At 38.3% G+C, this 13,941-nt stretch overlaps 1 protein-coding gene across 1 annotated transcript in view; it reads right to left on the reverse strand.

Annotated features, from left to right (window-relative positions):
• The window catches only part of INPP4A (inositol polyphosphate-4-phosphatase type I A), a 43,615-nt gene extending 31,970 nt beyond the window's left edge, over window positions 1–11,645 (reverse strand). Inside the window, exons 1-9 of the mRNA XM_027908666.1 lie at window positions 11,557–11,645; window positions 9,026–9,244; window positions 8,159–8,203; window positions 6,633–6,751; window positions 6,403–6,519; window positions 5,279–5,358; window positions 2,348–2,459; window positions 1,468–1,558; window positions 654–803 (exon numbers count right to left, since the gene is read on the reverse strand). Coding sequence (XP_027764467.1) covers window positions 654–803; window positions 1,468–1,558; window positions 2,348–2,459; window positions 5,279–5,358; window positions 6,403–6,519; window positions 6,633–6,751; window positions 8,159–8,203; window positions 9,026–9,131 — 820 coding nt within the window. The 5' untranslated portion in view covers window positions 9,132–9,244; window positions 11,557–11,645. The remainder of the gene's footprint in view (window positions 1–653; window positions 804–1,467; window positions 1,559–2,347; window positions 2,460–5,278; window positions 5,359–6,402; window positions 6,520–6,632; window positions 6,752–8,158; window positions 8,204–9,025; window positions 9,245–11,556) is intronic.
• Between the last annotated feature and the right edge of the window lie 2,296 nt (window positions 11,646–13,941).

Below are 13,941 nucleotides of genomic sequence, written 5' to 3' on the forward strand. Positions count from 1 at the left end.
ACTTGCTTTTATTCTGTTCTCCTTCAAAGTTATTTAGATTTTTCTTCTCTGCTATTCTAATTACTCATTCTACTCAGCTAGTTTCTCTGTTGTCCCTGTTCCTTTCTCAAAATCCTCAGCAGCTGGAGTTATTACACTTTCATTTATGCTGTCTCATCTATTCAGATTTGCCTACAGCTATGAAAAACTGAGATAGGTCTTATTTTTAAGTCAACATCATTTTTCTCTTTAGATTAAAAATAAATCATGTTAAAAAAACAAAGTGTATTGAAGTATATAAATTATTACATACATAAAAACACAACATATTTTAATGTGCAGGTCCTAATACAGTCATACAACTATGGAATGCTATATTCCTTTGAATACTTTTGTGAGAAGAACACATACCCCCCAAATGCAGCAACTGCAGTATGATCCTAAGTGTTCACTATGTGGTCACTTTCCTATCAGCACCTCTATATGTTCATGTTATCATACATTCAAGCCCAAATATGTGAAGTTTTATTGACTGTCACTGTACAGTCAACAACATGCTGACTTTACTAATTTTTCTTCAGTGCCTCTGTGCATTACCACAGATATATTCCTTTGCAAGTCAGTAACAGGTATGTCACTGCTGTATTACTGCACATGTCAACCATTCCAAACTCACCTTGCTGCATCTTCTTCTAGAAGCAGTTTCACGAATTGTCTGGGGATGTGCAGGGACAGGATGCTCTCAGCCATCTGCTCCAAGATTCTTAAGTGATTTCCATCAGTGGTCGGGAAACGATACATTCGGCAAATGGCACCACCAAACACTAAAGAATTAAAATCATGTTATTTAAGCATAGGGCTTGAGTTAAAAGTGTACAAAGTCACTTCTTTTTTAAAGTAAATGGCTTTGGTTCATTAATATGCTGTAACACAGTGCTGTGATGATCTGCTTTATCCAGGCATCAGTCTAGGTTTTCCAAGCACGGCCATACTGCAATGACCACACTTCTAGTGTTTGCAGGAAAAGTCTCCACTCCAAATGATTTAAAACATGGGTAAGGAAATTAAACAAATGAAATACATATTCAATTTTTAAAACACTTTTTTTTTTTCTTCTACGTACCTTGCATTTTCCTCTCATGCAATCATTGCTGGAAAACTAACCTTTCTGCAAGAATATTTTTTTAAAACAACTTGCTTTCCTCTGTATCTCTCCTCAACCCCAGTGGTCGCTTACAGTCAACTTACTGGCAAAAGTTTGCTTCTGTTGTTTTTACAAAAAGTTTGCTTCTGTTGTTTTTACAATAAGAAATAGTGCAAATAACAAAATAATTTATTCTTGTATGACCCTCAAAGGACTGCTCAATCAGCAACCTGATCCTATTCAAATGAAACATCTGCTGAAATGCCCTGGGGCCACAAGGCAGACAGGGAAAGATAAGCTTTTTGATGCCTAAAGCTTACTTGTTCTAGCCCACAGCAGCTTACCAGATTTCAGTAGTGCATCTTTCCTTAGCGAAGCATACTTAGATCTGATTCCTAAAGATTCTGTTAAACTTTCATCAACTGGCAATACAGTCTAAACAAAAACAAAAAACAGAATAAGTGAAGAATAAAACCTCAGTGCCTGGGCAATATGCAGTGATAACCCTATCACACAGATTTCAAAGAAATATTTGACACAACATGTGCTTTAAATAAATATTCAAAATACATTTACTGTGGACAAAAAATACTGCTGGTTGAAATAATAAATCCTGAGCATTTCTATTTACTTCTACTGCACAGTTCAAAATGCCATAGATTTTCACCCAGCTATTCAACTACATTCTTTCAGCACAGCTCCAGAGTCCTTAAAGGTATCAGAATGTGGAACCTACAGGTCTGGATGGATAGGCAGCGATACCAACCCACATTGTAACTGTAATACATAAATACCACTGCCATTATCACCAAGATACTCAGAACAAAAGGTTTACATGTCTAGGTTGAAAAAGTGCTGCAAATATCTGCTCTCAAATATATATTTGGGGATGAGGAAAAAAAATACATTCAGCAATCAAGTAACCTGCAACAATACCACGAGCCTCTTCTGATGAAGGACATGAGCACTTGAAGTGAAAGCTTAATCACTGTAAATTAAAATTTGCCTCGAGACTTTAACCTGAAACATGAGCACCCCAAGAGTTCTGCAAAACACAAAATGGCTTCAACACCATTAGGCTGCTTTTTACAGGATTTTCAAAATGTAAACCACCACTAAATATCAAGATAGACAGGAAAGTTGACAGCAGGCATCAACCTGGCTTATTTCAATGCTGGCAATAAGGCTGCATTCTTCTGAATTTGACACAATGCTCATACTCACCCTTCCATTAATTGTATCAGGTGACCTTGTCACTGGAGGCCTTTGGTCAGATTTTTCCTCCATTTGCCATCCAATAACTGTGATGTTACCTACACGGTCACTTTCAGCCGACCTGCAACAAATACTCTGCGTTGAGATTTTTTTGGAGGTGGACCTGTTTATCAACAAGGGAACACTTATAAAAGGCTACTTATCTTCAAACTTAATGAACATTTTAAATAGGAAGCTTTTCAACTTCATTCAGCATAATTTTTTAATGGGTTATTCCAAAAGGAGAACATTCTCCTCATTCTGCAGGGATGGGGTACTAGAACTCCTAGTTGAAGGCAACCTAAACCTACACATGTGTTTCAATGCTCCTGTAAAACCAGAAAGAGCTCAGATTTCACAATTAGGCAAAAGCAGCTTAAATTGTGAACATTACTGTGGAGCAGATAATTGGATGTACATGCACACTTGTGTGTTGCCTATGCGTTTCAATGTCTGAAACCAAACTGTGAACTCTTATTTGTACAGTTTGACTACAGCTGGTAGAGTTTCAACTGGTAAATTTTGATTATATGCAGGCTAAACAGAAGTAGAACATCCCAAATCTTCCTCAACCAGTCAAGGTCACCAGTTAGGAGGCTGATCACATCTTATGCATCTGCAGAGAAGCTGTTTAGATTGGGAAAGCTGGGGACTTGACATTCCAGAACGGAAAACGGATGCTATAAAGAAGGATCCTGAAAATAAGTGGTCTAAGAAAGAAGAAGGTGAACATTCTCAATGAAGGTAAGATCCCTGAGGCAGAGAAAGATCCTTGACAACAGGGAGTCGTGTGGAAACAACTACTAGAGATCCCCAGGGATCTGGCCACTAACTGCTGAGACAGGTTATTAACAGGAGAGCAGTTGCACAGCAGGAACTGACACAACTTTCTGTCCCACTTTCCCAGAGCAGCAGCCATCACCTTGCTGGGGTGGGCAGCTGACAACATATGCACACATTACTGAACTAGCAGCAAGAAAAGTGAGTGAGTCAGAGACAGAGAAAAGCAGGACAAAAGTCTTAGTCTTGCTAGGTTTAAAATACACAGCAGTACCCAGATCCATCATGGATGTCATTTATTCTGTTTCGCCTATGACAAAGTAATTTTGGCAGAGACATTATGTTACTATTTTAGGAGTCTAAATGGTATTTTAACATAGCTGTTCCAGCATATTTTGGCATGTAAACAACAAAGACCAGAAAACCAAAAGTTGCTGTAACAGATAGTACTGGGGAGGCAAAAGAAATAGGCACACAGGATGACTACAAGAAAAGGTTCAAGTATTATAATCACATAGCATTTTTATATACATTGCACTGTGCCCAGCTTATACATCTGAGGGTAACATGACAATGGAAAGAAATGCATGCACTCACACATTTAGATAATCAGAATATACTTGGTATCAAAACAAGACAGTTAATAAAGTCCATTTTCAACTTAAGAACCATGTGTAACACACAAGCATGAAATTCCTGCAATCACATTCATCTCCCTCAAAACACCCTCCCCTTCGTAGCTATGATAGATTATTTTATCCAGCGTCAGTGTCATACTTTAGGTGCCTTTTCTGACTCATTTCCGTCATCTACTCCCATAGTGAAATCATGTAATTTGCTTTCTTTATAACACACTGTGGAAAAGACAGAAACCTTACCTGTTTCTTCTCATAATATGAAAAGTTTTGCCTGTATTTTGTTAGGGGAGTCTGGGCTAAGAAATTTCCTCAAGTTTATCACAGTCATGGTTTCTAGTGCTGCTTATGCCAATACTACTAACACAATTTTCCTCTGCTTTTCTGGTTATGCTTTCCTCCTTCAGTTGACTTACCCTTGCCTTCTCTGACAGGTATGCCTGTCCAACTTTGAACACAAACTACTGTAATGTGCATTTACGTATCAGAGCTCTCTTTCCTTAATTTCACTTTGCCTTATTAATTTTCTCCAATCCTCAACTTTGTCCCATACTGGCTTTCAAGATTGGTTTGATTCCTATGATTAGAATGACTGCCTTAAGGATTGGTATTAGACTCACACCCTCTTTTTCCTTCCCTCTTGAGTCATGTTCTTTCCTCAAAAGTTTCCTGTATGAATTAAACTAGAAAAAACATCAATCAACGATGCTGTACTCTGACTCCTCCTATTCCTAGTGCATTATATTGATAAATACACTATTTAACAACAAATATGCAGTTTAGCAACAGGTAGGTGTTGAAATAGTAAATAGAGCCTAGATTTCACTTCAAACTGAAAGAAGGTAGATTTATCTTTGAAATTAGGAAGAAATTCATCACTATGGTGAGGCACTGAGAACAGGTTGTCCACAGAAGTTGCGGACGCCCCATCTGTGGAAGTGCTCAAGACCAGGCTGGATGGGGCTTTGAGCAGTCTGGTCTAGTGGAAGGTGTCCCTGCCCATGGCAGTGGAGTGGAACTAGATGGTCTTTAAGGTCCCTTCCAACCCAAACCATTGTACGGTTTTATTATTCTATGCTTTGTCTAAGCCAAGGTATTCCAAACAGCTAAGGTAACTGTTTCAATGGGTTTCCTTCTTCCCATCAGAGGCTCTTTATACATCAGTACAGTTAAAAAAATATTCTGCCACTCTTCATGGACTCAAACACTGAGGTGACAGATGGAAATGCACAAACATTAAATTGGTCTTGACAATACTTTCTTGACTTGTAGAACCAACAAAACCAATACAAACAATATCCACCACTACTCACCATACTAGAAAGGTCTTGTTCTGCATGTTTTAATTATTATGCAATATAAACTAGTTTTCCTGTAGTAGTGGCCTGGAACTAAAAACCTAACCAAATAAAAGGTTTTCATCACATCTTAGGCATGCTTTCAAGAATTAAGAATTCATTCCTAAATGGAGAAGAGTATTACAAACCTTAGTGTTATGTGCAATCTGTGATACTTCTCCTGAAGAAGATCTTTTACAGTGAACGTCCCAGAACCCAACAAATACATCTGAAAGAAAATGAGCACCAGAACTGTAATTATTTACCTTCACTATAAATAAAGGCTTTGTCCATAGCACTTAAGCCCAAAATACAATTATTAAGCACAAAAGTCCAAGAACAAAAATAAGATTATATATGCTGATACATAACTAATTAAAAACCCTTGAAATGTCATAAATTTGGTAATTAATAAAAATCCTTTTTATACTGGAGCACTTAAAGCATTTTTCTTTCTCTAGGATATGAGCAGAGGCACCTTAATATATACAAGCTTAGGCCCAGCAACACAGGAACACTGAAAGTAACGACTGAACAGGGCTCAGACTGACTTAGTGAACACTTCACAGTCCCTCCCTGACCCAAACTCAGCTCCTCCTAAGGAACCTACCTCCTCTGGAGGTATTTGTTTTCCCCAGAGCCTCCCCATGAAGCACCGGACAGAGAGAGACAGCTCTGCTGTCCCTGGAGGCCTTAGAAGAGCAGACAGATGGGGCCTGAAACAGTATTCTGAACAACAGTCTGAGATTAAATGGTCTCAGCTGCCCACAGAACCAAGTAGTAGCATGGGAGCACTGTCAATTAAACTTTTTTCAGCAAGGGAACAAATTTTAGCCATGAACAAAATCACTAAAGCATCAAAGCAGGGTGATTTCTGGAATTTAGTAGCTCTGTTCAAATGTACAGTTTCATTATGGCATTTTGGCACAGGCTAGAAGCCTTGGTTAGGGTTATTGAATGCTTTCCATTATCTAGATCACTAAACATGTCCACAACACAAGAGAACACATGACACAACCTTTTTAATTTAAATCCAAGGTTCTCAAACTTGCTGCAGACAAGCCTCATTTGAGAAAACTGGCAATGCTCCCCCACTTTGCCAAATATTGGCTTGCAGTATTGGCTCCTCTTTTCCCTTTCCAACTTGTTTTCTGTGTGGTCAGTGCTGCTATCCCTTTGCTTTCTTGCACAAAAGTTACTAGTTTTATCTACTTGCCTCCTCATTTCCTTGCTCCACACTGACTGGGTAGGCAACAGAATAAAAAAAACTTACTGTTCCCTGAGATCTATCTTTGACATCGTACACGGAGAGTTTGATTTGTGTCATTTGATTGATAAGAGAGTCTTGGAAAAAGGCAATGCTGCTTAGAAAGATAGGATTACTTGTTCCCTGTAATCATAAACAAAAAGCCAAAAATTAATGCAAGGCGATATTTTTTAGGAAGAAATGCTTCCTGTGTTAGCTTCAATTTTAAATTAATTCAGAAGTACCTCACCACTTACCTCAATAATTTCTGTCTGTGCATGCTTCGTCCAGAAGGCCTGGGGAGGTGTAGTTACACTCACTGCTACAAAACTATTTGGTTTTCGATCTAGCGATGGAGTTAGTAGCTCACTGCAAGCTTTAGGTATGCAATAGAGAAATAAATTTAAGATTCAGGATCTTTATCCTATTGGTGTAAGACTCCATATATTTATAAAAGCATTTTATATACCCTAAGCAATAGAACAGTGAAGGGCTTAATATTTGTCCTACCACCACTCGCTGCATGCAAACAGTAAATGTGCAATCTGATCAGTCTGGCTCCAAGCTCTAGAGCTGCAGCTTAAACTTGTTCTCTTCTAACCCCTGCCTATCCACCCTCCTGGCACAGCACATTATAACCATGTACATGCATAGGTTTTCTTCTGGGAATCTCAGGAGAGTGGCTGCATTCAATCTGAAGTCACGTTCCACTAAGCCCACTACCAAATGCCATTTGCCCATGGAGAACAGACAGAAGCACCTGAACATCGATCAAGCAGCACTACTATGAGGGAAACTAGCTTGTATTGTAAATGTTAGCAATTTATTTCCTCTAAAATGTTACTGTGAGTTTAACTGCTGGAAAGGGATTATGGTGAGTAGGAAACAACTACCAAAAATTTCAATTACACTTCAAAATTATATTACACTTCAAAGCCAAATTCTATCTAGCTAGATACTAGCACAAAAAGCGTGGTACAACTCTGCTTCAGCTATGTGCAGGAAGTTAACTCTGAAATTTACCTAAATAGCTTTGCAGTTCTAGATATTTTCAATTTATTTGAAAATATTTAAAGTACCTTATTCAGCTCTGAGAGTGCTTGTTAAAATTATTATTCATAACACAATAACACACATTTGAGAAAATTTTCTAATTTTTCATTTCAAACATACTGTAAGAGCATAACCTCCCAAATATAAGTCCACTATTAAGCCAAGAAAACCATGCTGCAGTTGAAAATGTGGACTGAATTTTCATGAAAACATATTTTTCACTTATTCTTCAAGTGAGGTGAAGTCAATGTGTAAGCTTCTTGTTCATATTTAACTATCTCAGAATTTAGGTCACTTCTGCATCTCACACTTGACAGCAAAGACCATGGAAAAAAAGGTGTGTGTCATAGCTGATAATTCTTAAAAAACATTCTGCCCTACAATGGTGTTTCCAGCAAATCTTCTGCTTGCTTGACAACCTGAGCTGTTGATACACTGACAGTGGAGACAGCTTCACTATATCTTCATATAAACAAAGTAAACATTCAAAATTTTATAGGACAGATGTTTTAATTACAGACTTTCAGAAACATCACAAAATCAAACTGCTCGTCGCTTAACAAAAGATACTGTACAGGCAGCACAAAAACTGTACCACAACTCTATAAAAATCACAGTAAAGTTGCAAACCTTACTATATGAAAGGCACTTCAAAATCAACAATTAAAAATCTGCACACACATTCAACAGCATGCATCCCCAAAATTAGCATAAAAATCAATAAGCCTACCTAAACTGAACTCTAAAATTGGTTCATCTGGGTCCTGAATGTTTCCTGTAAAGCAGAAAAATTAACACAAGATTAGCCAAACAGCACTGTCATATGAATTCTTTCCTGAGGTTGCAATCATACAGAGAAAGAAATTAAATTTTATAGGAAAAAAAGTAATTTAGTCCAGCGAGCCACGACTGGTATCTAAAACATTTATTCTGTAAGCCTTGGTATTTAAAAACTACCTGGAAAACTTGGAATGATTTCAGTGTATAAAACATATTAAAATATGTAAATTTATACAGGAGTATTTGCAATATGGGAATATTAAACATTTAATATCAGTAGAAAACAACAGGATTAAAGCCACAATTAAATCCAAATTATTAAATCAGATCCATCTCCTCCGTGGTAGTTACTAGGAAGAGGTCTGAAAGCACCTGTCTCTATCACTAATGAAAGAAAGCCTCTGAGGGTTTCAATCCTAATTTACTAACCATAAAAGATGAGGGAGGTAAGCCTCAGCTCCCTGAACTCTCTTGAAAATTTTATACAATGTCAAACAAGGAGGTTGCCAAGACTCTTCCTAGACCTTGACATTCTTTTGTTATTTTCTCCCCATTGCCTATTTTTGACTAATAAATTGCACAAAATCTAGTTGAATTTCGCTTTTGAATCCCCTCTCCAATTTTAATGCTTTGTCTATTTTAAAAATGGCGAGTTCAAGATTTTTAAATTCCTTAGCATAACTCCTTTATCTCATTACCTCCAGATAACCAAACACATCCAAATCTTCTAGCAAGTAAAAGAAAAACCCCAGCATTAGTACAAAGAAGATCCTGAAAGGAGCAACAACAGAGGAAGAGCTGACACGAAGGTACCTACCTGTTAGAGACAGGCCAAGCATTTCAGAGGTGACATCGATGGTGGAGGCCCGTTGCACAGTGCGGGATTTTGCACCATGGCGGGGACTGTGTTCTCTTGCTGTCATTTTCTCATGAAGAGTCTTTCTTTTCTCACTGCTTGGCTTTACTGATGTTTGTCTCACGGAGTAGCAGAGTGCAGCAGGTTGTCTCCAATTGCTATTCCTCTAACATTACCACGCTAAGCAATAGAGAGAGCAAAAATATACACTAAAATTTTAGGCCACTATCAGCTACTGTTCTTTTCAACAGCAGCAAACCTACTGCCATAAAATCTCCACAGGTCATTCAAATAAAATGCTCAAGGCAGATCCAATACACAGTAACTCCATTTGCATGAACTGTACATCTGTACATCTGTAACATTTTACAGCATATTGTTGAAAACTGTGTTACGTGCAAGAAAGGCCCCTCTGTCAGAGAATGGGGCTTGAGAGAGACTCGTTAACGGACCAGCTGCTCTTCTCCTTTGTCTAAGTTATTAAACCATCCTTAATGAAGTTTCCTGGTTTTCATAATCCCTGGGGAGCACAAGTAAATTTGTCAGATGGGGCCTCTGTCTGCAGAGGAAAGACGAGGGATAAGGACAAAGGGACAACGGGTTGGCAGAGCACAGAACAAAAGGGCAGGAAATGTTGTTAGTGTCAGCATACTGTGTTGTTCTAGGCTCTACTGCCATGAGAAAGGGATAATGAAAACTATAAATAAAACCTACTGGGCCAGAGAGAGGTTGAAATTCTGGGATGGTGGTGGAAAGAAAAAGCAAAAGGGGATGCCTGCTGATGTGACGCTTTCTTGGTCTACAGACATCCACGACAGTTGTTCTTCCCTCACAATGCCTATGAAGTGAAATGCTGCAGTAGGAAAGAAACACACAACCTACAGAAAAATTGTTTATGATTTTAAATGTGGTGTTTTCAGCTTGGCTGATAAATTTCAGTGTTTCTTCCATCAGTCACGTTAGCACTGCAGTCACGGAACACCATTAATTTAGGAAGTGAGGAATAAAATTTGATAAACCTGAAAGATAGTAATACAGTGACTAATACCTTCACAGCAGCCCCTCATTCATTTTACAAAGCACATGAACTATACTACAAAATGGAAAAATATTTATCTTCCTTTTAGGTTGAAGGACCTAACAATGAGCAAGATGCATTCTAATTAAATAAAGCACCTAGTTTACACTTGCGTTTTATACTTCAAACCCGTCTGAAGACCTCCAAAGGCACATTTAACCTGCCTAACTTAAGTCTCTGAATTTAACTAGTCAGCATCTCCCTCTGGAGGATTTCAAAAGAATTTCCCTCTCTCCACAGGGAACTCTAGCATCTTCTTAACTAGCACTGCTTCACTGGGCATCTAAAGTTCAAATTCAAGTTAAGCATTTAAGACAACTGAACTGAACACAACCCTAGCAATCTATGTGAGTTTAGGAACGAGATTTTAAATGAGCTCATTCTAGGAAAGAAGGAATTTGGGCTGTGTCTACCAGACAGGCCGATCTGTTGCCACTCAGAACTGTGGTAAGTTCAATTCCAAATAGGGAAAAAAATGAATTCTTGATTGAAAGAAGCAGAAATTGAGAGCAGAAATTGAACATCCCATCCCCAAAAGCTTTGAGGTTCAGTGACAATATACAGAACAACATTATAGTTATAATTTCTGACAGCCAAAAATTAAAGCAGGCAGTTTACCAGTTCATACAGAATCACAGAATAGTTGAGGTTTGATAAACTCTGGACAACATCTAATCCAACTCCCCTGCTCAAAAGCAGAGTCACCTAGAGGAATTTGCTCAGGACTGTGTCTAGTTGGTTTTGGACAAGAATGTACCTCTTGGGCCAACCTGGTTGTTCGGAGGTTGGATCACACACAGTAAAAAACCTTTTCTTATTTTCAGTTTAAGTGGTTAAGTGGCCAGTGAATCACCAGACTTTCTCAAATAGTATTGAATGTCCTAATATTTGGTTACATAAATAAAAGTTCCATCAAAATTCTTTGCCAGTTTCCAAGTCTTTCCATTTTTCTAATCTTTTACCCTTTTTGCTGCAATGGGTTTTCCTCAGTTTGTTCTTCATATAATGTGATGTTTAACAGTCTGTAAGTCCATTAAACTTACCTGCCTGAAGAAAGACCCACAAAATGTGCTTGCAGAGATTTAGACAGAATGCCACAGCCCCTTCCCCCAAAACCTATAAACACCTTATTAGAGAGTAACTAACATGTTCACATAGGTACAGGCCAGACAGCAGTTAGGTTAAAGAGTCCTTCTGTTTTCTTCAGCTACAATCTTTAGTTGCTGACATCCTTAAAAAGGGTCAATCCTTAGGAAGTTAAAATAGAGTCAGGTATTTAATTTGTTTTGGAGCTATTTCTATTTAAATTTTATCGATCTTAGTAATTTTCTAATGCTCTCTATTAATTTAAATGGCAATATTAATTTCTCACCTAATTATACATTTTCAATTTACTTACATGGATCATACTTACAGAAAGTTCTTTTCCTCATGTGTGGAGGGATTTTGTGTATCAACATCAGTTAAATCCACATCTAAAAAAATCAACAAAATAATCAGGATTAATTATCAGATTTTTTTTATACTGCATAAATCACAACCAATGGGCAGGTACCATTCTCAGATTAACTGTAGATTTTACTTCTGATTACCAGCGTTCACAATAAAGTTTACTGAAAACAGAAAAACAGTATAATCCTCTACTGGACCTCACCCAGCAGTAGTCATAGCAATAGCCACTTAGAGTAGGAATACAAAGAAATAAACTTATGCTGGAGAGGACTGACTTCAGGTCAGCATTTGGTGAGTGGGTAGAATAGCTGATGGAAACATATGTTAACATGTTTACCAAAAAGCTTGGGGCTATTAAGAAAAAAGAATGTATATGGTATGTTGAATATGAGACCGCATTACCTACTATACTTGTTTTTCTACAGTTAAGCTTTCAAAATTTTGTTGTTTGGAAGAGTTATAATTGCCACTGTCAGGAGGAAAAATCCTGTGCCAAAACACAGAAGTTCCAAAGTTTAGGATGTAGGGATCTTTCTCCATTGGGTGAAATTACTACGCAAAGGAGGCTTCTATTTACAGCTGGCAACAAGCACACAGGAAAAGTGAATTATTTTTAAATTTACTACAGGTTAACTGAAGGTTTATATCTGCTAGTGCTACCATCTCACTCAAATACACTTGCATTAATAGGATATGTCTTTTAAGACGTCCCATCTACGCCATACTACAACAAAAGAGACGGGGAAGTCCAGTCTGAGCTTCCTGATTTAATTGCCAGCCCTACCAATTACCCAACACTGCTTAAGAACTTAGGTATGAGCTCCTACCACTTACAGAAAGGATTTTATTTCACCTAAACTACATAGGAGGCAGGTATCTGATCCCAGCTCAGGTTCTCTACATAGTCAATGGTGAGACACAGGCACTTCCAGCAAATGAGTCATCATTTTCCAAGGTAGGAGGGATGAGTCACCTCATGAAGCTACCTCTCTCTCTCTAATTACAGAAAGAATTTAGATGACTAGATTAGGCCTGATGCTGCAGCTGGGCAAACTGGATCCCTCCCACAGTTGTGCTTGCTCAGGGGATGAGTTAGTTCCTCTACTCCCTGCATGGACTGACAGACACAAACAACAGGTGCCCTGATCACTTGCTTGAATTACAATTCTTTCAATGATTGCAACTTTATAATCATGTTTTTGATAAAAATCAATGGAGATAGGACTCCTGCCAAATTAAAGGTAGTATTAACACATCAATTTCCCAAGATGGTGCCTTAATGGATAGTAATGAACTGGTGCCACTCTTGCAGCCAACAATCCCAAAAGCTGATGTAATTCATGTCCAGGCAAACTATCCTGAAGATGGGCACGACACATCCACACATAGCCTTTGGCTTTGCCCTTACTATTACTGCAGACAGTAGATGTTGGCAGTATGTGCAGCTTTGTACTTCATGAAGTTTTGCTGCAAGCTCAGTTTCCAACAGAAACACATGAAGCTGTTGTTGACCTCCAACCCCAATAATGGTCATGTCCACAGTTCAGAAAAGGCTTCTGAACAAGGCTCCCTTCATTATGTGAATATTTATTTGGTGCTCTATTAGCACAAAAGCACATGAGCAGAAGAGATCTTCATCAGATGCCACTTCTGCCCTGCTACCCTCAGTCCTGTCAGCTGGCTGTGGGAAGCAAATGCCACCCTGCTCAGCTGCATGGCCTCGTGTCCTGTGGGCTTGAAACTTGGAGACATTTGGTCTCACTCTTGACTGCTTGCAACATCTCAAGCAAAAGCTATGATCATCTCTGCCCTAGAATAAACCCTGCATGATTAGCTTGTACAACTACAAGCTAATATTCTCCTTATCTCATCAATTGTTTTAGCAAAATGCTTTGGTCTGTTCTCTTTTTGAAAAACAAACAAAACAAAATCCCCTACCAAACTACCCCTTGAAACAAACGTGTCAAGTGAGATCAAAGTGTAAGAAACAGGTTTTTTCCCATTCACACATAAACCAAGCAGGAGAAAGACGGTACTCCAGTCATTGACCGGCATGCCAAAGCAGAAAATGCAACAGCAGTGGAAGGCTAAATGTTATTGATACACTGACATGAAGAAAATAACAGAGAAAAAGGGAGAGTCTGACAGTTTCTTTAATACTTAAACAAAAAGAGGAAAAGAAAAAAGGGGGATGTAATCCTACTAAACATTTACCATCATCTCCAAGAGGGAGTGAAAAAGTAGTTTTGGGGTACTTGTTAGTTTTACAACTCTCTAGACTCTCCAGACTGTAAGGTCCGTTCCCTGAACCTTACAAATTAGGGTTTCTGTTCCTGAAAAATCCATT

Source organism: Empidonax traillii, unplaced genomic scaffold (assembly GCF_003031625.1).
Source record: "Empidonax traillii isolate 1590-97213 ecotype Southwest subspecies unplaced genomic scaffold, ASM303162v1 scaffold1786:size61403, whole genome shotgun sequence".
NCBI classification, from domain to species: Eukaryota; Metazoa; Chordata; class Aves; order Passeriformes; family Tyrannidae; genus Empidonax; species Empidonax traillii.